Here is a 26219-nt window from a genome sequence, read left to right as displayed (position 1 = left end):
ATGTATTAAAAAAAAGGTCCGAGGCTATTTTTTATCGAATGTCGTAAAGTGGTAAACAGATTATCTGATCGAATAAATATAGAATTTTTTTATGTCTATTTGAAGTCATTTCACCGTTTTGCGGTTTATGTTTAATCGTTGTTGGTGTAAAATCTGAGTCTGACTTTAGAAATACTCTTAAGATTTGTTTGCGATTTTTTGGGTTCTTTTTGTGTTTTATTTTTTGTCTTCTTTTATGATGAACTTCATTTATAAAATCCACTTTGTAACTCCTCCAAATTCTTGGTCTGGTTGCAATATGTAATGTAAACAGTTTTAAAAATGGTAGCCATAGATTCATCAGTGGTAGACAAAATCGATAGTTGGTTCTTTTGTTCGAAGTCGGCGGTGTTCTCGGTTTAACACTCTCTAGAACCTACATTACATGCGACATCTGACCTTCCCGTTCAGAACGAAGTTTGTGTAAAGAGAGTAATAAAAAATTTGAATAGGTAAAACTGTCCTGAGTAATTTTTTCGTTGTTTTTAAACTTCTAAAAACTTCATAAGACATGCATAAAAGACTACTGCTCTTAGTAAAATTAAAAGCGCTTCAAAGTATATTAAAAGCGCTTCCTATATATGTAATATGTGCGGAAATCTCGGGTTCGAGCCTCTCATTAGACTTGATGAGGGTCCTTGGGTGCTTAAACTCTCTAATCTCCTAAAGCATATTAGCTCCGATTTGGAGTGGGTGGGGGGGCGGGTAGGTAATTTATTTATATTGTATTTATAAATTGTCTGTCAATTGATGCAACAATTGACAGACTTGCTGGCTCCGCTTTATTTGTAAACCTCTGCTGTAATTCCTGTCTTAAATGAGACAAAAAGGCTATGTCGTCGGAAAAATCACCGTCACACAGGATAAAGCTCTGTCTCAGTTGGGTTCCGCCTTTGAAATTGAAAATTCGAAGGATACAGTTCATGAGTACTTAAAACAGTAATGGGGATAGAAGACATCCTTTGATGACGCCAGACTTTACACTGAAAAAATTAGTGAGGTCCTCATCGTCAGTGTGTCCGACACATAACTGTTCCTTGTATAACGCAACAATTATATGCATAGTCATGTCGGGGAATCTATAATGCCGCAGAAGTTTTTGATAGCGACTCTCTTTGGGCTGAATCTGACGCCTTTAAGGCAGTGATGTCCCATAAGGCCCACCGGATTAATGTTGACCCCTAAAAAGTGTGGTCTCAACTCCCTTTTATTATTTGTGAGAAAACAATCAAAGTGTTCCATATGTCCCTTATTTCCCTTAATCTAATAAATATAGGTTTTGGGAATTAAATTAATATCATACACCAAAAGGAATATTAAATAAAAATTGACTAGAAATAGATTTATGGGTTCTGCTGTTCCTTCTACTTACTTATTCTTTTTGCATTGTTTTTGTTCTTGTTCTTTTCTGTTTACTTTTTATCATGTGTCCATTTTGTCCTGTCATTTTTTTCATCCTGCTCTCCTTCCTTTTGACAACTTTTATATTTCAAAGTCGTTGATGGTCAAAATTAATTTTGCCTATATTTAGTACAGATTTTCTCCATATATCTCCATGAGCTTCCTATTTATAACTTTGTGTATTTATTTCTTTCACTTGTAGCTACAATTTTTTTCGCTTAATTGTAATTAGCTGCCAATTAAAAAAAAGTGTCAGCTGTGTCTTTGGCAAGGTGTTGTTTAACTATAATGCTCTCTAGTCTTTCCATATAGCTTGTATTTTTATGATAATTCAGGTACATTAATGGTCGATGAAAATCGATATTAATGTATATCGAGACGATTCTCTTTCTGCAACTTGAATCGAAAATCGAAAAATTAGTATTCAAAATTTTAATCTACATGGCCATAGTCTGGCCGTGTTTTAATCTACATGGCCATAATCTGGCCGTGTTTTAATCTATATGGCCATAGTCTGGCCATTTCTAATCTACATGGTTATAGACTGGACCATCCGACTTTATAAAGTTGATACCAAGTCTGTGAAAAAAAACTTGCGGAAGTGCAATGAATCTCTTTGAGCATGAATGTTTGTTCTGAATGCTAAGAATATCTCTTAATAGTCGTATACCCAGCGCTGAGGCATGCCGTACTTGAAATACCAAGAGAGAGGTTGCAACCAAAATAATACCTCTTAAAAACCGTATACCCAACGCTTAGGTGTGCCATATTTGTAATACCAAGAGAGATGTTGCAACCACTGTTAAGGAGTGCCAGATGATAAAGTTGGACCACTTACTATTGAAACCATTAAACTATCTTTTTCTCGTCAATTCTTCAAGTCGAGGGATTTACCTCGTGGAACAGATTCAAATGAGGCTACAAGAAGAATTAACGAAACCTGGTCAAAACAGGCCTCAATCTATGGGTGAGTAAAATTGGGTCAAAGACGATCATACTGGCTTTGCAGAGTTGCGAGCAGCAGACCGCCAAATTTGGTTTTAAAAAGTTAAAGTCCCTTGATGCGTGATGATATGGTGATGCCTCGTTCTTGGAGCAAGTATAAGTAACTAATTTGGCCTTTAGAATATCTGACGGGGATAGAATAGAAAAACCCCTTCAATATTTTAGGCTACAGAATTTAATTTTCCTAAATTGCATGGGAGTAATTTAGTAGCTGGGTTCTCATAAGACAAACAGACGCCTCCTTCTCCTTCCTTGGAACTGTAATTGAAATCGAATGCTCGAAGGCTCATTTCGAAAGCACAGTTTTAATTTTTGTTTTTTTTAGTTGTTTTGAACTTTTTGTTTTAGTTTTAATGCTCTCGTATTTTATTATAAATCTTTTTTTTGTGCTTTACTGATGACGGCTTTGAGATAAAGTCGAAATATTCATTTAGAAAGAAAATTCACTCAAAAATAATTCCTTCTTGTTTTGCTTTTTGTTGCTTCGAGCTAGAAGCAAAATTTTTCTTGACTATATATAATTTTGTCAATTCATTTTTGATTTCGTCACAACTGAAGGATGGGAATGGGTGGCAGAACATGATAATAATTTTTATGGGAAGCAAGTATCAAGGAAGTATCAAGTATCGGTTGAAAATCAAGCTAAGTATCAAGCAAGCTTACATTCGGTTTATACTGATCTGGTTAGTAGTACCTCTTTCTTCCAACGAAAAGTGGCTCAAACATAATGAATATAGCACAAACACGGACTTACACAGAAAAAGATGTGCATTTTGCATCTGATGTGTGCAAACTGCAAAAAATGATGTATCACTGAATAGAATGGGCTTATTCAGGAGGTTGGGGGTAGAGGTTTGAAACCCCCTGTGCAAATTGGTATGCATCGTTTGTGCTAGGGAACAGATAAGTCTCTCAAAACTAAAGTTAAGCTTTTTGAAATTGATAGGAATTTTGACTTTTAAAAATGTTTTGCACAGGACTGATATATATATATATATATATATATATATATATATATATATATATATATATATATATATATATATATATATATATATATATATATATATATATATATATATATATATATATATATATATATATATATATATATATATATATATATATATATATATATATAAAAGAAGCGAAATTGGACATATAGCGCTAAGACTTGTGTTTTTTTTTGTTTTTTTTTTTTTTTGCAAAAATGCGTCTATTTATCCCAGGGGTACTGATTATTTTATTTTGGCGAATCTTCAGTTTAGTGTTATATAAGGTTATTTTCAAAAAGTAGTGAGAATGAATTTTTCCACCAAGCAGTACAAAGAGGGTGGCTCTTTGCGTGCTAAGAGTGGAGGAATTTTCGTGATTCAATTATATGCACACCGGGATTGTAATTCCGACGACTAAAATATCGTAATGCTGCTTGTGAACACGCATAGTATTGTAGGGAAAATGGACGAAATCTGACACCTAACGTGAAAAATGTCTATTTTGAACAGCACACTGCTGTTTTTTCCAGGCCTATTGATGATTTGGTTTTGCTGAACACTTAATTATCCTTGCGTTTTGGATATAATGAATTTTCTAATGTTTCAGGAAAAAACTATCCTTATTGAGCCTGAAGCTAGATGGCGTCATGGAATGTGTCCAGATGCGAGCCGGAAGTTGTTGTACATTTCTGGAGGACTTATACAAGACAAAGTAACTTGACTATATTTTCATTAGGTATTTTAGGTATTTTATTGGTTTGAAAAATAATTTATTTTGAAAAACATGTTTCACATGACTAGGGCCGACAATGTTTCTTCAACTTTTTACTATTAGTTGAAAATTCAATTGCTAGGTTTCAAGCGGAAAAATTAAACACCGAAGTACTAACAAAAAGTAATTATTGTGGTATTAAACAAAGGTATAGAAAAATATGTAAATAAAAATTAGCTTAAAAAGATATAGACAAAGAATAGGATGGTGAATAAAGGACGACCTTTACCCATACGTTGTGAAACTTTAAAAATTGAATTTTGAAAATAGTATATATATTAAACAATTTTTTTTTCTGCTGATTTCAAATTTATAATAACTATTAAAAATGTAAGCATAATTAATTTTAGAATTTTTCATAGGGAACAATTTCCTAAGTGGTTTTAAAGGGATTAAAAAAGATGATAAAGGTTCAAAATAGTGTTTTCAATATCTAGCGGGGAAGGTAATTTTTTTTTTCAATGAGAATCCCAGCAAAGATTTTTTTTGAAAATCTAGGTGGGGAAATGAAATTTATACAGTAATTGCCTCCCCCCCCCCCTCCAAAAAAACTTGGACATTTTTCGAAAGACTGGGTGGATCCTTTTTTGGAGGAGTTTCTGCCATGCACAAGCAGAGTTTTGCTGCTAAGAAATCCTGTTGAAGAATAGAAGAATTAAACAAAGATCTAGTGAAAATTTGTGGCCTTTTCCGTGTTTCTGTTCAATGTCACTATATCAGTTCATTGTTAACTATGTCAATTCTGTAAATATCTGTCTTTCTAATGTCCACTACTGTACTTATTAAGCTCGAAGTTGTGTTATTTTTTTTTTTTTTTTCGCCTGTGATTTTTCTGTTTCTGCAGTCTGCAACCGCAGTATAAGTTGTTTCTTCTTCTCTTGAAGAATAGCGGCTCTCTGTAGACTGTAATATGAATTTTAATTCTTTAACATTCAATTCTACTTTACTAGACCATGAATGATCCTTTTCATCAGTGCTGGTGGCCTCAGCTCTAGAAGACAGAAGCTCTACTATTTTTCTAACAGCCCACCATATTGATATTCCAGCATACAAGACTGAAGTGTCAATGACGATATGTTTAATACTAATCAGGTCTTCTAAGATGCTTTTGAAGTAATTGATAATGCATGGGAGAATCGCAAGTTATTTATCAAAAATGATATAATAATTGTTGCCAGACTTTGGTGTTTATAGGAGAAATGATGTTACATATTTTAAAAAATAAGCCTTAATAATAACTGATAATACTTTCGATAAATTTGATAATTTATTGGATACATCACAACCTACCTAGTTTAAAACATCAACAAACTACGTAGTTTAATACATCAACAACCTACCTATTTTAAAACATACAACCTACCTAGTTTAAAACATCAACATCCTACATAATTTAAAAATCAACAACCTACCTATTTTAAAACATCAACAACCTGTCTGGTTTAAAAAATCAACAACCTACCTATTTTAAAAAATATACAACCTACCTAGTTTAAAACATCAACATCCTACATAATTTAAAAATCAACAACCTACCTATTTTAAAACATCAACACCCTGTCTGGTTTAAAAAATCAACAACCTACCTATTTTAAAAAATATACAACCTACCTAGTTTAAAAAATCAACATCCTACATATTTTAAAAATCAACAACCTACCTATTTTAAAACATAAACAACCTGTCTGTTTTAAAAAATCAACAACCTACCTATTTTAAAAAATATACACCCTACCTAGTTTAAAAAATCAACATCCTACATAATTTAAAAATCAACAACCTACCTATTTTAAAACATCAACAACCTGTCTGGTTTAAAAAATCAACAACCTACCTATTTTAAAACATATACAACCTACCTAGTTTAAAACATCAACAGCCTGCATAGTTTAAAACTCAACAACCTACCTATTTTAAAACATCAACAACCTGTCTGGTTTAAAAAATCAACAACCAACCTATTTTAAAACATATACAACCTACCTAGTTTAAAACATCAACAGCCTGCATAATTTAAAAATCAACAACCTACCTATTTTAAAACATCAACAACCTGTCTGGTTTAAAAAATCAACAACCTACCTATTTTAAAACATATACAACCTACCTAATTTAAAACATCAACAGCCTGCATAATTTAAAAATCAACAACCTACCTATTTTAAAACATCAACAACCTGTCTGGTTTAAAAAATCAACAACCTACCTATTTTAAAACATATACAACCTACCTAGTTTAAAACATCAACATCCTACATAATTTAAAAATCAACAACCTACCTATTTTAAAACATCAACAACCTGTCTGGTTTAAAAAATCAACAACCTACCTATTTTAAAACATATACAACCTACCTAGTTTAAAACATCAACATCCTACATAATTTAAAAATCAACAACCTACCTATTTTAAAACATCAACAACCTGTCTGGTTTAAAAAATCAACAACCTACCTATTTTAAAACATATACACCCTCCCTAGTTTAAAACATCACCATCCTACATAATTTAAAAAATCAACAACCTTCCTCTTTTAAAACATCAACAACTTGTCTGGTTTAAAAAATCAACAACCTACCTATTTTAAAACATATACAACCTACCTAGTTTAAAACATCAACAACCTACCTATTTTAAAACATATACAACCTACCTATTTTAAAACATCAACAACCTACCTATTTTAAAACATATACAACCTACCTAGTTTAAAACATCAACAACCTCCATAGTTTAAAAATCAACAACCTACCTATTTTAAAACATCAACAACCTGTCTGGTTTAAAAAATCAACAACCTACCTATTTTAAAACATATACAACCTACCTATTTTAAAACATCAACAACCTGTCTGGTTTAAAAAATCAACAACCTACCTATTTTAAAACATATACAACCTACCTAATTTAAAACATCAACATCCTACATAATTTAAAAATCAACAACCTACCTATTTTAAAACATCAACAACCTGTCTGGTTTAAAAAATCAACAACCTACCTATTTTAAAATATATACAACCTACCTAGTTTAAAACATCAACATCCTACATAATTTAAAAATCAACAACCTACCTCTTTTAAAACATCAACAACCTGTCTGGTTTAAAAAATCAACAACCTACCTATTTTAAAACATATACAACCTACCTACTTTAAAACATCAACAGCCTGCATAATTTAAAAATCAACAACCTACCTATTTTAAAACATCAACAACCTGTCTGGTTTAAAAAATCAACAACCTACCTATTTTAAAACATATACAACCTACCTAATTTAAAACATCAACATCCTACATAGTTTAAAAATCAACAACCTAACTATTTTAAAACATCAACAACCTTTCTGGTTTAAAAAATCAACAACCTACCTATTTTAAAACATCAACAACCTGTCTGGTTTAAAAAATCAACAACCTACCTATTTTAAAATATATACAACCTACCTAGTTTAAAACATCAACATCCTACATAATTTAAAAAATCAACAACCTACCTATTTTAAAACATCAACAACTTTTCTGGTTTAAAAAATCAACAACCTACCTATTTTAAAACATCAACAACCTGTCTGGTTTAAAAAATCAACAACCTACCTATTTTAAAAAATATACAACCTAACTAGTTTAAAACATCAACATCCTACATAATTTAAAAAATCAACAACCTACCTATTTTAAAACATCAACAACCTGTCTGGTTTAAAAAATCAACAACCTACCTATTTTAAAACATCAACAACCTGTCTGGTTTAAAAAATCAACAACCTACAAATTTTAAAATATATAAAACCTACCTAGTTTAAAACATCAAAATCATACATAATTTAAAAATCAACAACCTACCTCTTTTAAAACATCAACAACCTGTCTGGTTTAAAAAATCAACAACCTACCTATTTTAAAACATATACAACCTACATAGTTTAAAACATCAACAGCCTGCATAGTTTAAAACTCAACAACCTACCTATTTTAAAACATCAACAACCTGACTGGTTTAAAAAATCAACAACCTACCTATTTTAAAACATATACAAACTAACTAGTTTAAAACATCAACATCCTACATAATTTAAAAATCAACAACCTACCTATTTTAAAACATCAACAACCTGTCTGGTTTAAAAAATCAACAACCTACCTATTTTAAAACATATACAACCTACCTAGTTTAAAACATCAACAGCCTTCATAATTTAAAAATCAACAACCTACCTATTTTAAAACATCAACAACCTGTCTGGTTTAAAAAATCAACAACCTACCTATTTTAAAACATATACAACCTACCTAGTTTAAAACATCAACATCCTACATAATTTAAAAATCAACAACCTACCTATTTTAAAAAATCAACAACCTGTCTGTTTTAAAAAATCAACAACCTACCTATTTTAAAACATATACAACCTACCTAGTTTAAAACATCAACAGCCTGCATAGTTTAAAAATCAACAACCTATCTATTTTAAAACATAAACAACCTGTCTGGTTTAAAAAATCAACAACCTACCTATTTTAAAATATATACAACCTACCTAGTTTAAAAAATCAACATCCTACATAATTTAAAAATCAACAACCTACCTATTTTAAAACATCAACAACCTGTCTGGTTTAAAAAATCAACAACCTACCTATTTTAAAACATATACAACCTACCTAGTTTAAAACATCAACAGCCTGCATAATTTAAAAATCAACAACCTATCTATTTTAAAACAACAACAACCTGTCTGTTTTAAAAAATAAACACCCTACATATTATAAAACATAAAACCTACCTAGTTTAAAACATCAACATCCTACGTAATTTAAAAATCAACAACCTACCTATTTTAAAACATCAACAACCTGTCTTGTTTAAAAAATCAACAACCTACCTATTTTAAAACATATACAACCTACCTAATTTAAAACATCAACAGCCTGCATAGTTTAAAACTCAACAAACTACCTCTTTTAAAACATCAACCACCTGTCTGTTTTAAAAAATCAATAACCTACCTATTTTAAAATATATACAACCTCCATAGTTTAAAACTTCACCAGCCTACATAATTTAAAAATCAACAACCTACCTATTTTAAAACATCAACAACCTGTCTGGTTTAAAAAATCAACAACCTACCTATTTTAAAACATATACAACCTACCTAGTTTAAAACATCAACAGCCTGCATAATTTAAAAATCAACAACCTATCTATTTTAAAACATCAACAACCTGTCTAGTTTAAAACATCAACAACCTACCTATTTTAAAACATACAACCTACCTAGTTTAAAACATCAACATCCTACGTAATTTAAAAATCAACAACCTACCTATTTTAAAACATCAACAACCTTTCTTGTTTAAAAAATCAACAACCTACCTATTTTAAAACATATACAACCTACCTAATTTAAAACATCAACAGCCTTCATAATTTAAAAATCAACAAACTACCTATTTTAAAACATCAACAACCTTTATTTTTTAAAAAATCAACAACCTACCTATTTTAAAACATATACAACCTACCTAGTTTAAAACATCAACATCCTACATTATTAAAAAATCAACAACCTACATCTTTTAAAACATCAACAACCTGTCTGGTTTAAAAAATCAACAACCTAACTATTTTAAAATATATACAAACTACCTAATTTAAAACATCAACAGCCTTCATAGTTTAAAACTCAACAACCTATCTATTTTAAAACAACAACAACCTCTCTGTTTTAAAAAATCAACACACTACCTATTTTAAAACATACAACCTACCTAGTTTAAAACATCAACATCCTACGTAATTTAAAAATCAACAACCTACCTCTTTTAAAACATCAACAACCTGTCTGGTTTAAAAAATCAACAACCAACCTATTTTAAAATATATAAAACATCCCTAGTTTAAAAAATCAACAGCCTGCATAGTTTAAAACTCAACAACCTACCTATTTTAAAACATCAACAACCTACCTATTTTAAAACATCAACAACCTATCTAGTTTAAAAAATCAACAACCTATCTATTTTAAAACATATACAACCTACCTAGTTTTAAATATCAGAACCTACCTAGATGAAAACATCACAGGCAAGATCTACGTTTAAAGAACTCAACCGTTGATTTAAAATTTTCAGTCTTCTTTATATTAAATCTTTTACTTTTCAATTTTTTGAAATTTCTGTTTCATTATTTTCAATATAATATAGAAATATAGATTAAATATAGAATAGCCAAGGCTCAGGGTGTTTTTTCACTGTTAAAAAAGTATGGAAGAATGGGAAGATATGTCTGCAAAGCAAGTTTAAAATATTAGAAGCTACAGTGATGACTGTGGTTAAATATGGATCTGAAGCTTGGACGCTCCGTAAAGCGGATGAAGATTTGTTAGATGTTTTCCAGAGGAATTGCTTAAGGATTGTTCTGGGTACCCGGCTGACTGACCGTATTCGAAACAATAGGCTATACGAAAAATGTGGTTCATACCGCTAAACGAAAAGCAGGTCGTCCCCGCCTGGGGTGGGAGGACGTCATAAAGAAAGATTTAAAGGAAATGAGAACTTCGTGGGCGGGTGTAAAAAGAGAGGCTTTAAATAGATTAGGATGTAGGAGGATCGTGCTTAGCAGTGTTGGCCTCAGGCGGCTTTGTGCTGCGGTAAGTTGCTAGCAGTAGTAGTAGTAGTATTTTCAATATACGGTAGATTTAAATATAAATATTCCAAAATTTCTTTGGTATTCGGCCTTTTGTTTGGATCTTGGCTCAGACACATAAACAATAAATTTTTGACTAGTGGTGAAATGGAGGATGCAGATATTTTGCTTTCCAAGGCTTTCAAGTGTGTGCTCTCCCAAAATGTTTCTGGTTCAATAAATGAAAGTTCTGTCAATATTATTCCCAAACTCCAAGTTGTTACTGGACCTATTCCATAGAGTCTAGTCATTTCTCTCGCGATTTTTTTGTCACTTTCTGAAATGAAATATACATACAAGTATTGTATTTTTCTTTCATTCTTTGGTGATGGCTGTTCAATTCGAAAGGAGGATAAAAGTCGTCAAATGTTATTCGAAATTTCTCTATTCCCTCTTCCATGTTTCTGGAGGCATCAAAATCAATTATTGTTACTTTCAGATTACAATTTATAAGTATATTATCTGGTTTTAGATCTCCATAAGCAATTCCTATGAGCAATGAGCAATTCCACACTCTTCTACTCTTTCAACTATGGATACTATTTGTTGGAATATTTTAAGTATTTCACATTCACTTAATGCTTTCTGTTGGAATATTTCAAGTACTTCAAATTCACTCAACCACAGTTCACTTATTTCATCTCGCTTTATCTTTTCTTTAAGGGGGGGTAAGGATATCTTAAATTAAACGGTATAAATCAATCGTGTTTTCTTGGTATTCAGTAACAATAACAGTTTTTTTTGTCAACATAAAAGGCATTACATTTTTGGCAGCCTTTTATATTTTCGACTTTTTCCAACCAATAAATTTCCGATTGGACAACAACTTCGGATATTTCATCTCGAAACGTGATATTGTCTTCTCGTTTCACAATTTTTACAGCAACTTTTTTCCGTTGTAATGTCTTTCGCTTGCAAGGAGGACTTCTCTATTTCGTCCCTTTCCTAGAATTGTCTCGCTCAAGCAGTAATCATCATTAAACATCTCCATACTTGTCTTTAAGTTCTTTACTAGTTTCCAGCTGCTCCTGGAAGCATGGTTAATATTGGATAGACGGACATAATCACATTTAGCTCGAGAAATCATTGCTCTAACACGGTCAATAATATTTTTCATTCCAACTGCTGCCTTTTTCTGAATATTGTAATTCAGAGGAAGTGTAAGGTAAAGAATTCTGTTTACCTTATTTTTGTAGCAACGTATCACAGCTGAAACACCGTAAACCATATCATTAAGTCCAATCACCACCTCTTTTATTATCGGTGTAATGTTTGCAGTCTTCTTGTAGTGCATTTTACTGAGTGTCCTTTTTATATAAACGGGACTTTTCAGTTTGTCATAGATAAGCTTATCTGTTTCCATATCTGTAAGGATCTTCAGCATCTGTACAGCATCTGTAGGCTCTGTGGATTTTTCATATGCTTTTAAAAAATATGGTAAATCATAGGCAGCGCAATCGCGCTGCCTAAGTAAAGAACGATGGAACAATGATATTCAAAGGTCTAGTGCCCTTTTCAATAGTCTAAAGTGATTGAAGGGCAACTAACCCCACTTTCACGACCACCTTTTCCCCAAACACATTCAATCAAAATTTTGTGATAGCCATTTTTTTTCAACGTAGTTGAAAGTTCTGGAAATAAGGTTTTTGATGATGACAATCCACCCACAGCCCTCAGCGCAAGGGTTGTAAGTTATGACCTGGGGGCATGTAGGGTTTTTTATGGAAAGTGTTGTCGTAAAAACTTCAAAAAAGTCTCATTTGACTGGAAATTGAAAGGGCTAGTGCCCTTTTTAATAGTCGAAACTGATTGGAAACTAACACCCCTTCCACGGCCACCATTTATCCAAACACATCCAATCAAAATTTTGAGATAGCCATTTTGTTCAAAGTAGATGAAAGGTCCGAAAATTATATCTTTGAGGATGACACTCCCCCCACAGCCCTCAGGGTAAGGGCTGTAATTTATGCCCTGGGGGTATATAAGGTTTTTATTAAAAGCTTTGTCTTAGAAACTTGAAAAAGGGTTCATTCGATTGGAAATTCATAGGGCTAGTGCCCTTTTGAATAGTCGAAAGTGATTTGAGGGCAACTAACCCCCCTCTCACGTCCACCTTTTCTCCAAACCTATCCAATCAAAATTTTTAGATAGCCATTTTGTTCAACATAGTTAAATTTTTTAGAAATTAGGTCTTTGAGGATTATAACCCCCTCAGAGCCCTCGGGGCAAGGGTAGTAAGTTATGTCCTGGGGGCATATAAGATTTTTATAGATAGTGCTGTTGTAGAAACTTCAAAAAGGGTTCATTCTATTGGAAATTAGAAGGGCTTGTGTCCTTTTTAATAGTCAAAAGTGATTGGAGGATAAGTAACACTCCTCTCACATCCACCATTTCCCGAAACACATCCAATCAAAATTTTGAGATAGCCATTTTGTTCGACGTAGTTAAAAAGTCTGGAAACTACGTTTTTGAGTATGACACTTCCCCCACAACCCTCAGGGCAAGGGTTTTAAGTTATGCCCTGGGGGTATATAAAGTTTTTTTTTATATAGAGTGTTCGTAGAAAATTCAAAAAGGAATCATTCGATTGGAAATTGAAACGGCTAGTGCCTTTTTTAATAGTCGAAAGTGATTGGAGGGTAAGTAACCCCTCTCTCACGCCCACCTTTACCCTAAACACATGCAATCAAAATTTTGAGGTAACCATTTTGTTCAACGTAGTTGAAAGGTCCGAAAATTATTACTTTGAGGATGACAACCCCCTCACAGCCCTCAGGGCAAGGTTTGTAAGTTATGCCCTGGGGCATATAAGGTTTTTATAGAAAGCGTTGTCATAGAAACTACAAAAAGGGCTCATTCTATTAGAAATTGAAAGGTTTAGTGCCCTTCTTAAAGTCGGGAGTGATTGGAGGGCAACTCACGCCCACCATTTCCTTAAACACATCCAATCAAAATTTTGAGATAGCAATTTTCTTCAACGTAGCTGAAAATTCTGGAAATTAGGTCTTTGAGGATGACAACCCCCTCCCCCCCAGCCCACCGGGCCCGGGGTGTAAGTTATTTCCTTGGGGCCCATAAACTTTTAATTTAGAGCTTTTTCGTAGAAGCTTCAAAAGGGCTCATTCGATTGGAAATTGAAAAAACTAGTGCCTTTTTTAATAGTTGAAAGTGTTTTGAGAGCAACTAACACCCCTCTCACGCCCACCATTTGCCCAAATACATCCAATCAAAATTTTAAGATAGGCGTTTTGTTTAACCTAGTTGAAAGTTCTGGAATTAGGTCTTTGAGGATGACAACCCCCTCACTGCCCTCGAGGCAATGGTTATAAGTTATGCTTGAGCGGAATATTAGGTGTTTATAGGATGCTCTGACGTAGAAACTGAAAGAGGGCTTATTTGATCAGGAATTGAAAGTGCTAATAGTCTTTTTAACTATCGAAAAGGATTGGAGGGCAACTAGTCCCTCTCCCACACTCACCCTCCCATTTGCCCATTATGTTTAAAAACTAAATGTTGCCTAAGATTAAATCAAAATGCACTGTGTTAATGCTAATTCCCAATAAGGCATCTCAGTAGTATCCCAAGAACGACTGAGGGTTTATGTTCAAACTTTCGGGGCTATTTCTGCCCTTAAAATTTAACCAAATCAAAATAGTGTAAGTGTATCCAAGCTATCAAAGAAAGTAAATAGGTTTTTTTGCGAATGGTATCAAGTTTTTATTTTAGATCAGCTAGAGGAGGTATAAAACTAAATTAAACATTACTATTTGTGTCCAGATTTTTAAATTGGAGGTAATGATGCTCGTCCGGAGTTAGTTCCCATGCAAATTGGCGCATGAAGAACGACCTCCGCGTGCCTCTGGATAGCCCCCAGTGAACCAAATGCATCTAGGGACGGTTTGGTTGGCAGCCCTCCTCCTGAAACTTCTATTGCTACGAATGGAACCAGAAATTCAGCCTCGGATATATCATCTCAATCCCCGTCTCGACCTCGGACCGCCCAAGGAAAATCCCGTCTGAACATCGTTGACCAAGGTGGCACCAATGTGGCCACCTGGAACGTGCTGACGCTGAACCAACCCGGTTCGAAGCTTCTTTTAGCAAAAGAACTAAAAAAAATATAAAGTCACAATAGCTGGAGTCACCGAAACGCACCTCCCAGGACATGGTGAAGAGGACATAGGTGAAGGACGCACATTGATGTGGTCTGGCGGTAGCCAAAAAAGAGGAGGCGTTGGCCTAGTACTGAACAATACTGCACGTAGGGCCCTCCTGTCATTCAAACCAGTATCGCCTAGACTCCTGACCGCAAGACTGGATGGGAAGCACGGCAAAATAACTGTCATTACGGGATATGCCCCCACAAACGACACTGATGAAGAAAGACAAAGACGATTTCAATAACCTGCTTAGTTCTGAACTATCTTCTGTACCTCCCCATGACTACCTCCTCCTCCTAGGAGACATGAATGCAAGTGTTTCAAACGAATCAGGCCTGTGGGATCTCGCTGTTGGACCTGTTACAGTGGATAACCTAAACGATAATGGAGAGAGGCTGCTGAATTGTTGTCTGGCCCACAATCTAACGATTGCAAACACATGGTTCCAGAGACCAAATATAGCCAAGTACACCTGGTATAGCAATGATGGATCAACAAAGAAGATGCTCGACTACATCATCTTACGTCGACGAGGGCTGTCGTCTGTCCAGAAGTGCCGCACCTACCGTGGTGCCGAGCTCGGGAACACCGACCACCGGCTGGTAGCAGCCAAAATTAAGCTCTGCCTCAAAGCTATGAAGAACAGCCAGTCTTCTCGGAAAATTGATGCCGGTCGCATCCAACCGGACCCCGCTCTGGCTGAGCGGTACCATGTGGTGATATCCAACAGATTTGAGGTCCTTGGCCAATGCGATGATAGTGAAGTTGCATGGAAGTCCTTCAAAGAGAACACTCTTGCGGCAGCAACTGACGTTGTTGGAATGAGGCAACGGAAGAAAAAGGACTGGATCAGTAATCACTCCCTTGCCATCATAGAGCTCAGGCGAGAAGCACGTCTTGATGGGGACATGGCTACATACAGACTGCTAAACAAAGAGCGTAATTCCATGTTGCATAAAGACCGCAAGGCTTTTATTGACAGCAAGGCATCCGAACTGCAAGAGGCCGCCAAGAAAAAGGACAGTGGAGCCACCTACAAGATTCTTCGTGAGCTGTCAGGTCAGCACACTCAAACTACGCCATACCTTCGAAGCGCTAGCGGTGAGAATATCTACGACCAATCACAATGCCTCCGCTAGTGGGAGGACCACTTTGAGAAACTGCTCAACTCAGATCCACCAGACCAGACGGACCATGAGCTCGCAGCTGCTGCGGCTACTACCCTACCTGCTCCTGATGGTTCTGAATTTACAGCGGAGGAGATAAAAGCTGCCACCCGCAAGCTAAAGAATAACAAAGTGCCAGAAAAATGTGGCCTAACATTGGAATTCCTTAAAAATGGGGGTCCAGCCATGATCCTCTGGCTACAAATGCTGTTTAACCTTGTGTGGCACTCTGGAAAAATCCCCTCAGACTGGAAGAAGGGCCTACTTGTACCAATCTACAAGAGGAAGGGGAGCAAAGCAGAATGTATCAATTATCGTGGCATAACTTTACTCTCAGTTACTGGAAAGCTCTTCGCTATGCTGCTTCTCAAACGGGCAACAAGATACCTCCATGCCCTGCGTCGCCCCCAGCAAGCTGGCTTCATGCCAGGCAGGTCCACCACCGAGCAAATCCATACGATTAGACAGCTAGTAGAGAAAACTCTTGAATATAAGAGGAAGGCGTACATTGCCTTTGTAGATTTTCGATCTGCCTTCGACACTGTCGATAGGCAGTCACTATGGCTAATCCTCCAGTCTGCTGGCGTACCCACGAAAATAGTCCGTCTCCTCAAAGAGCTGTATAATAACACTGAAAGTGCGGTGATCGTAAATGGACGGCCTTCTAGATATTTCAAAATTAAAAATGGTGTCCGGCAAGGATGTGCCGCTGCACCTGAGCTCTTTAACTGTGTAATAGACCACATCCTGAATAAAACACAGCAGGTGCAGTCGTTTTGCATAGAGTTTTCTGGAAGAGTTCTTTAAGACGTCGACTTTTCCGACGACGTGGCGCTAATATTCGAAAAAATTAGTGAACTCAAAACTACACTGGAAAAACAGGCCTCTGCCGCGGAGAAATTCGGTCTGAAAATAAATTGGTCGAAGACCAAGATAATGCCCGTTGAGAAAACGCCGTCCAACCCTCTGTCATCTGTGGAAATTTGTGGCCAGACTGTAGAGGTAGTCAAGCAGTTTACCTACCTTGGTTCAATTGTCTGCTCAAACGGAAGCCTAGATGCCGAAATATCAGCAAGAGCGGCAAAAGCAAACTCTGTCTTCGGTCGCCTTCTAAAAACGGTCTTCCATAAACCCCAGATCAGCCGTCTCACCAAAGCACGAATATATTCTGCTTCGGTTGCCAGCGTTATGCTCTATTCTGCTGAGACTTGGTCGCTGACTCAGACACAGACGCTGAAGGTAGATGCCATCCAGACAAAACACCTCCGAAAAATCGAACGCTCCCGATGGCCCGACAGGGTACGAAATTCGGAAATCCTCAGGTCCTTCAAACTCCCACCCCTGTCCGAGCAGCTTGAGTCTCGCTCGCTGCGTTGGTATGGTCATCTGCTCCGTCTGCCTGCCCAAACACCCGCCCGACTCATCTTCGATTTCGACCCAGCTGCAAACGGCTGGAGGCGTCCTAGGGGAAGACCGAGCACCAGATGGGCGGACGTCATCCGTGATCGGCTCGCCTCCAGAAACATCAACCCGGCTGAAGTGACAACCCTCGCCCTGTACCGACCACTCTGGAGAAGACTGACGGCGCTGACGACTGGTTCCCTCTACGCTGGCGACGCTGCCGAGCAAGAGCTTTAAGTAAGTAAGTAAGTAAGTACGTTGTTAAAAATTGCTGAAAATTTTTCTCCAGCATACAAATAGCAGGCCAAGCTAAAAAGTCTTAAAAAAACGAAAAGATTTGAAGTAATATTTTCTCTTTTAAAAGACTATGTCAATATAAAGCGAACAGAAATTAATTAAAAAAAAAACTTTTTCTACAAAATAAGTTTCCACAAGGCCAGAACATAATTTGCCCTTCACTGATAAAAAAATACAACTGAATGTGTATTGTCAGTTTAATATACAAATACTAATATTTAGTAATCAATATGTTAATATTATTTGATTTATTAAAGTTGTAAAAGTAATAACATATGTTTTTTCAGTAAAGTGCAAATTATGCTCTGGCCTTGGGAAGACATATGGGGTTTAAGCCCTACTCATGTTGATTTCTTCCCGTTTTAAGTCTTACTCGGTTATGTATTGTAATTGCTGTTCGTTTTGAGTTTCATTTATTTATCGATGCTGATTTGAGGTAGTTTCACGTTTGGTAGATTATTTGATTTAATTTTTACTCATTTTTGGTTTAATGGAATTCTTTACTTTTCTTTGAAAAACTGATTTTGTGGAAAAAGTTTTTTTAATTAATCACTATTAAAGTCTGATGTGCTTCTTAATTTTTGCTGGAAGCGGTGAAACCAATTTTCGAAGATTATTTTGATGTTGCTAATACAATACATTTTCTAGGATGACTCAACTGTACTAAATAATCTATTTATAGAGTCGAATGACATCATCACAAACAATTTTCGGTGACACACTGGCTAAAATAAATTTGGCCTCATCCTATGACTATCATAAGCGGTGTAGCTAGTAGTGTTAGTGCCCGATTTCCTTACTTTGAATGAACCAAAAATCCACTTTAAACTCATTTCGAAATTTTAAGAATTCTTATCTGAATTATAGATTTTGATTTTATGAAGAATTTTGAAGATTAGTAAAATGTCTAATTGATTTAAAACTTGATTTTTCATCCTTTTTAAAGGTAAAGGAGATAAAAAAAAAAAAACACCGCTTTGGATTTTACAGGCCCTACTTTTGGTGTTGATCAATGTTTCATGGCCCGTCAGTCAGGAAGTGCAATGGGAGGGGGACTTCCTTCTTGCGATTTCACAAACCCTTCTTGTTCACCTTCCTCAGAAGCCTCCTGATACCCATTTAGAGCTGGGTCACCTCTGGTTGAGTTTACAGGATCGAGCCAATGACCCTGACTCTAATCGAATAAAAATAATATGTCACATGGTAATGTTTTTTTTTGGTGCTGGACTAATGTAAGCAAAACAACTAGATAAATTTGACAATGATATCGTCCATGAATGTTCAAACACTGACTATTTATTAATTCCCAAAGGCAACTACACCTTCTAAGAAAAGTTAGCCTTTCTTAAGTTGTTTAGAGCTTATTTTTAGCTTTATTTTAGCTCTATTTTTGGCTTTATTTTGGCTCTTATTTTTAGCTTTATTTTAGCTCTTATTTTTAGTATGTTTCTCACCCACGTTTATTTTTTACTTTTGGCACCCTCTACTACCAAAGAAACTAAGGTATTCCTGATTTCCTCATTTTTTAAGATATGGTGGTGTAAGTTTCAACTTAAGTAATTCAAACAACCAGATTTCATTTTCACTTTCCTTGGTACTGATAAATCAGTCTAGGAAGACTATATAAAGTTTCACTTTCAATTTGATATATCAATCAGAATTATTGTTGCTTGGTCATTTTCCCTTAACAAAATTTACGGCCTTCTCCCAGATTGTAAGTAAGGAGCAAGTCGACCCAATAGTAACCAAAATCCTAAAATGGAATTCTGATAACAGTTATTACCGAAAAAGAATCGGTTTTTGTATGCTGATTAAATAAAAACAAGTTTTTTCAACTGAAAGTAAGGAGCAACATTAAAACTTAAAACCAACAGAAATTATACCGTATATGAAGGGGTTGCCTCCTGAATACCTCTCTCTTTACGCAAAAGTTTTCAGCATTTCGAAAAAAGCTTCCTATTCTAATTGAACCGCCCTTGTGTTTCAGGAGTTGTTCTTAAAAAAACTGGGACAAACAGTCAAATTTTAGCATAAAGAACAAGGTATTGAGGAGGGGTGGTCCCTTCAAATACGGAATAATTTCTGTTAGTTGTGATTTTCAATATTGTTCCCTGCTCTCAGTTGAAAAAAACTTTTTTTTTTAATTTAATTTTCGATCGTTGTTCAAATAATAACGGTAAATCTGGCTCGCCCTCCGTGAAAAATTATCTCCACTCACGGGAAAATTCTCCATGGAAAGTTCCTCTCATGTAGAATACTCCCCCTTCTCCTTAAAATTCCCTCCAGAAAATTCCATCTTGACTGAAAATTCCCTCCTCCTCAGCGAAATTTCTTGCGGATGATTCAGCCTGAAAAAGTCTTCTTAGTAATCTTTCATTTGAAAAGACTAAGTTCTTATCATTTTCCAATCACTCTGAATCATCCCTTCCGTGAAAATTATTCCCAGAAATCCAAACCCGCTGAAAGTTTTCCTTCGGAAAATTCCCCCTGAACATCTCCACATGCAAAATTGGGTTGGCGAAGAGAAAGTAAGACAAATAAAAGGAATTTCGCATCGGAAATCTGTCAAGTTCCCCCACTGTAAAATTTCCCCTGGAAATTTCCCGCCTCCCCCGGAAATTTCCCTCCCCATGGAAACTTGCCCCAAATACAAAAGTTTCCCTCCCTCCGAAAATTTTTTTTATATTTTTTAATATATTCTTTGAGGCCAACCTGACTTTTATACATAATTAAATAAAAAAACGAATAAAGTTTTTTTTAACTGAAAGTAAGGAGCTACATTAAAAATTAAAAGGAACAGAAATTATTTTGTATATGAAAGGGTCTATCCACTCCTCAACGCCTCGCTCTTTACGCTAGTTTTTTTTATTGTTTTAAAAAATAAATTTGTGAGACAGATTAAAACTTTAGCGTAAAGAGCGAGGCGTTGAGGAGGGGACAGTCCCTTTCATATACGGGATAGTTTCTGTCCGTTTTAAGTTTTAATGTCGCTCCTTACTTTCAGTTAAAAAAACTTGTTTTCTTATTTAATTTCTGAATGTTCTTGAATTAATGCAGCTTTGATTTTGGCTCGCCGTACATGAATAATTAAAATGAAATTTGCATATTAATTTTACTTTTTTTTTGCTAAATTGCTTTTTCGAAATTTTGATCTGACGTGTAACGAACTTGTATATTCGTATTTTTTTATTACGTGTGATAGGGGGTTCGCCCCCTAGTCAATACTTCGCTCTTTACGCTAAACTTCAAATTTTGTTCCAATTCTTTTAGAATCACCCCTTAATCACAAGGGCCGCTAATTAGAATAAATAGTTCTGATGAAAGTAAAAAAAAATTAGCGTAAAGAGCGAGGTAATGACTAGGGGGCTAATCCAGTCTTATACATAATAACTCCTGTTCGTTTGAAGTTTAGATGTTGATCCTTACTTTCAGTTGAAAAAATAGTTTTTTTTTTATTTAATTTCTGATCCTATTTTTAAATAATGCTGGGAAACCCGGTGCCCGCTTCATAGCAATGTCCCTTTTCCCATGGAAACTTTCTCCAGAGAAAGATTCTCCCACGTAACCCCCGACCCCCCCCCCAACTACCAGAAAAAAATCCCCCCTGAAAACTTTTGTATACTTTCCAATAACCAATACTATATGTAAACATTGGGCAAAGTTTATAACTTGCAGACCGTCCCCCGGGGATTGTGGGGGATTAAGTCATCCTCAAAGACATACTTATTGTATTTTTTTACCATGCTGAACAAAATGGCTATCTCAAAACTTTGATCGGGTGACTTTGGGGAAAAAATGAGCATAGGAGGGGCCTAGTTGCCCTCCATTTTTGGTCACTTAGAAAGGACGCTAGAACTTTTAATTTCCTCTCGAATGAGCCCTCCTGCGATATTTTAGGACCACTGTGTTGATACGATCACCCATGGAAAAAAAAATAACAAATAAACACGCATCCGTGATCTTTGCTCTGGCAAAAAAAAAATCTATATTTTTGCATATAAGAACTTGAAACTTCTATTGTAGGGTTCTCTGATACGCTGAATCTGATGGTGTGATTTTCATTAAAGCTCTGTGACTTAGGGGTAGTTTCCCCGTTTTTTCGAAAACAAGGCAAATTTTCTCAGGTGCGTAGTTTTTGATGGGTAAATCTAAACTTGACGGAACTTATATATTTGAAATCAGCATAAAAATATGACTTTTTTTATGTATCTGTTGGCATAAAAATTCTGTTTTAGAGTTTCGGTTACTATTGCGCCGGGTCGCTCCTTACTCACTGTTAGTTACCACGAACTGTTTGATAATGGTTGATGGTAATAAGCTTACCTAAGCTATGGATGTCAGGTGATAGATTTTCTTCAAACGATAAATTCGACAGAACCTGTGCCTATCATCATCAGGTTCAAGTTCAAATTCAGGACCTGTGCCTGATTATGACAGGCACAAGTCCTGTTGAAATTATCGTTTGAAGAAAATCAATCACCTGACATCCATAGCTTAGGTAAGCTTATTACTATCAACCATTATTATGTTTGTATGTTTCCCAAGAACAAATACCATACGCAGACAATGGGTAAATTCCATAACTTACAGCTCTTTCCCCATGGGCTACTGGGGGTCATGTTATTCCTAAAGGCATAGTTATTGGATCTTTCAACTGAGCTGAACAAAATGGCTATCTCAAAATTTAGATCGGACAATTTTGGGGAAAAGGGGCGTGGGAGGAGTGTTAGTTGCCCTTCAATCTTTTTGTTCAGTTAAAAAGGGCACCAGAACTTTTAAGTTCCGTTCGGATGCACCCTTTCTCGATCTTCTTGGACCATTAGTTCGGCACCATCACCCCTTGTAAAAACAAAAAACAAATAATCATTCTTCTGGCAAAAATAAAAAAGCAAAATCACATATTTTTGTATATAGGAGCTCGAAACCTCTACATTAGGGTTCTCTGATGCGCTGAATCAGGTGGTGTGATTTGCTATTACGATTTTTTGATTTTTAAGGGGTGTTTCCCCCTTTTTCGAAAATCAGGGAAATTTTCTAAGACTCATAGCTTTTGATGAGTAACACTAAATTTAATGAATCTTATATATTTTGGAATCAACATAATAAACCGATTCTTTTGATACGTCTATTGATATTAAAATTCCAATTTATAGAGTTTTGGCTACTATTGACCCGACTTGCTCTTCACTTACAACTCATTACGACGAAAAAGTCAGACTTCAGCCTAAAAAGCGATGTTTTGAAAAACGGGGACCTTTGTTTTTTAGAATTTCGGTTACTATTGAGCTGAGTCGTTACTTACTAACAGTTTGTTAACACAAACTGTCTGATTCCAAATATATGAAATTCATTAAGCTTAATGGCATACATCAAAAGCTACGAGCCTGAGAAAATTTGCCTGATTTCTAAAAAAACGGAAAACACTCCTAAAATGTCAAGTGATCTCAATGAAAATTACACCTTCCGATTCAACATATCAAATATAAGCATTCAGCTCTGTAGAGGTTTCAAGCTCCTATCTAAAACAACGTAAAATTTTGTATTTTGGGCCAGAAAAAAAAGTAAAGGATGTGTGTATATTCATTTTTTTTTTTTTTTAGGGGTAATTGAATTGAACCAATGGTCCTAGAAGTTTGGGAGACGGCTGTTTCAAACGCAAAATAAACGTTCTAGTTCCTTTTTTAACTGCCAAAAAGATTAGAGAGCAACTAGCCTCTGCCACGCCCGAAGGCATCCGATAGAAGTTTTGAGGAGGCCATTTTTTCATTCTATGCGTCTGGGGGTGACATGAGTTCTCATGGTCCCTGAGCAAAGGGCAGTAAGTCATGCAATTTGCCCTTTGTTCACATATAGTATTTGTTGTTGGAAAATATACGGAATCTTTTCCGGGGAATTTTTTGCAGGGGGGTCCATGGGGAACAGTAGTGGGGCCATAATACATTCTATGACATCCCTAGGGACTACTGTATTCTTCCACTTGTTCAACAACTCATGAAGAATGTTTAACGGCGATTTCCTCATTTGGCGACCAGATGCCGCAATTTTAGGCGAAATTCCCAACCCTGGCAAGTTTCTCAGAGATAATTACTTGGAATGTGGTCGGTATGATACGGGATAGTATGGGGAGCCCCTTGCATGTGTTTCTAGCTTTCAAAATTCCCGCCCAGGCAAGAGTTCAATGTCCTTGGCAAGAATTTTATGGTTAGGTTAGGTCAGGTTAATTTCTATGACACACCCCTTTGTTTTTCTATGACAAGTCCTCTAACGGTACCCTATGACACACGCCCTATGTTTTTATATGACAAGCCCTCTAACGTCACAACATCCCTATCAAGTTCCCAGGACAGCCCTCTGAGCTGATGTGACACACCCTCTTTTTTCTGTGATACACTCCCTTTGCTTTTTTTTGACAAGCCCTCTGACGTCATGACACACCCCTTTGTTTTTTCTATGACAAGCCCCTTTGTTTTTCTGTGACATTACGACAGCCATAGCATTGGATTTCTAGCGATACCCACCCCCTTTGTTTTTCTGTGATACACTCCATTTACTCGTTTTTTTTGTGACGAACCCTCTGACGTCATGTGACACACCCCCGTTTGAAGCGCATGTTATTTCATGCGACACACCCTCGCCTTTAAAGGGTCACATAAATGGAGCTACCAATCCCTCATGCCGTCATACCTACGCAATGCGGTTACCGATTCTATTAAAGGGAACACAGTTGCCAAGTATTCTCATACTTTTTTTTCGCCCGAAACCCCAAAGTGTTTTTTCATTAACTTAATGACGGCAAACACTTTATGTAAGGTCAGCGCATCTTACGCACGGACGGTGCACCCATTACTGCCAGATAATACCATTTTGACATTTTTCGCACAAAAGCCTCAAGATATTTTCTTTTTTCGGTGTTAAAAGCCCTTATGCCTTCCCAAGGCCAGAACAGAATTTGCACTTTACTGAAAAAAAAATACAAATGAATGTCCATTGTCAGTTTAATATACGTGATATTTAGTAATCAAAATGTTAATATTATTGGATTTATTAAAGTTATAAAAGTAAAAACATTTATATTTTTTCAGTAAAGTGCAAATTATGTTCTGGCCTTGGGAAGACATAGGGTTTTTGAGGCCAACTCATGTTAATTTCTTCTCGTTTTGAGTTTGACTCGGTTATTTATTTTAATTTCTATTCATTTTGGGTTTCATTTATTTATCGATGCTGGTTTGTGGTAGTTTCACGCTTGGTAGATTATTTGATTTTATTTTTGCTCATTTTTGGTTTAATGGAATTCTTTACTTTTCTTTGAAAAACTTATTTTGTGAAAAAGTTTTTTTTTATTTAATGTTACATCCCATACCCTGTGAGCTATGGCGAGTTTTCAACTACTAAGCCATAATAACTTGAATTTTGAATATTTTTCAACAAAATGACTATTTCATAATTTAAATCAGATGCATCTGAGGAGAAAAGTGCACAGGGGGGGGGGACAGGGTGCCCTCTGATCTCTTTTGAATTTATAAAAGAGAAAAGAAATTTCGATTTCCAATCGTAAGAGCAACCACCAAGTGTATACCGTCACGCCTTCCATACAAACTTTATATTTTAACGGTGGGTAACTTGCATAATTTAAAGCCCTGACCATGAGGGTTGGGATTGAGGGCTAGACGATTGGGATTTGGGGTTGGAGGAGGAGGGTTCAAACCCTCCTCCTAGTTATTTAGCATGAAGACTATTTTGAACAATCCTATGTAGAATCATAGTTGGGTCCATGAACGTAAGATAATTGAATTACTTTTAGATAACGTTCGGTTGTCTTTCTTTTGTTGGAGCGTTTTTTTACGGCTATAAAGACTTTATCTTCTTTTGATTTTCGCAGGTATTTGACGATGTTTGGCAGTTGAGTGTTGATGATTTCAGATGGCAAAAAGTGCACAGTTCTCCAGCTTTTGAAAGATTCTCTCATTCGATGACATATTGGGAGGGGAAATTAGTCATAGCTGGTGGAATGAATTCTTCTGGAGAACTGCTTGGAGACGTTTTATTGCTCGACTTATTCACCAAGTATAGTATTCTGCTTTATTATTAAAGTATTCCATTATATTATAATTATTATTATTAATATCATTTTTAATATAAAATATTAATATATTAACATTAACACAAATATTAATATTATATTATAATATTATCTATTCTAATGTATGATAAGTACTATTATAACATTGTCTCCTTTGTAATATTGGGAGGGAAAACTAGACTTTTTCCGTCTGGAGAGGGTCTTGGAGAA

The 26219-nt window shown here is 35.5% G+C and overlaps 1 protein-coding gene across 1 annotated transcript in view; it reads left to right on the top strand.

Moving 5' to 3' along the window:
* The window catches only part of LOC148946364 (tRNA wybutosine-synthesizing protein 4-like), a 107658-nt gene that overhangs the window by 60362 nt on the left and 21077 nt on the right, over nt 1–26219 (top strand). Inside the window, exons 9-10 of the mRNA XM_089097677.1 lie at nt 4048–4152; nt 25809–25993. Of these exons, the coding sequence (XP_088953803.1) occupies nt 4048–4152; nt 25809–25993 (290 nt within the window). The remainder of the gene's footprint in view (nt 1–4047; nt 4153–25808; nt 25994–26219) is intronic.

The sequence above is a fragment of the Artemia sp. Qi Xiang Cuo genome, chromosome 12 (assembly GCF_049724085.1).
Source record: "Artemia sp. Qi Xiang Cuo chromosome 12, ASM4972408v1, whole genome shotgun sequence".
In the NCBI taxonomy this organism is placed as follows: Eukaryota; Metazoa; Arthropoda; class Branchiopoda; order Anostraca; family Artemiidae; genus Artemia; species Artemia sp. Qi Xiang Cuo.
Note: the sequence above shows the minus strand (reverse complement) of the source record. Positions and strands in the feature narration are given on the sequence as shown.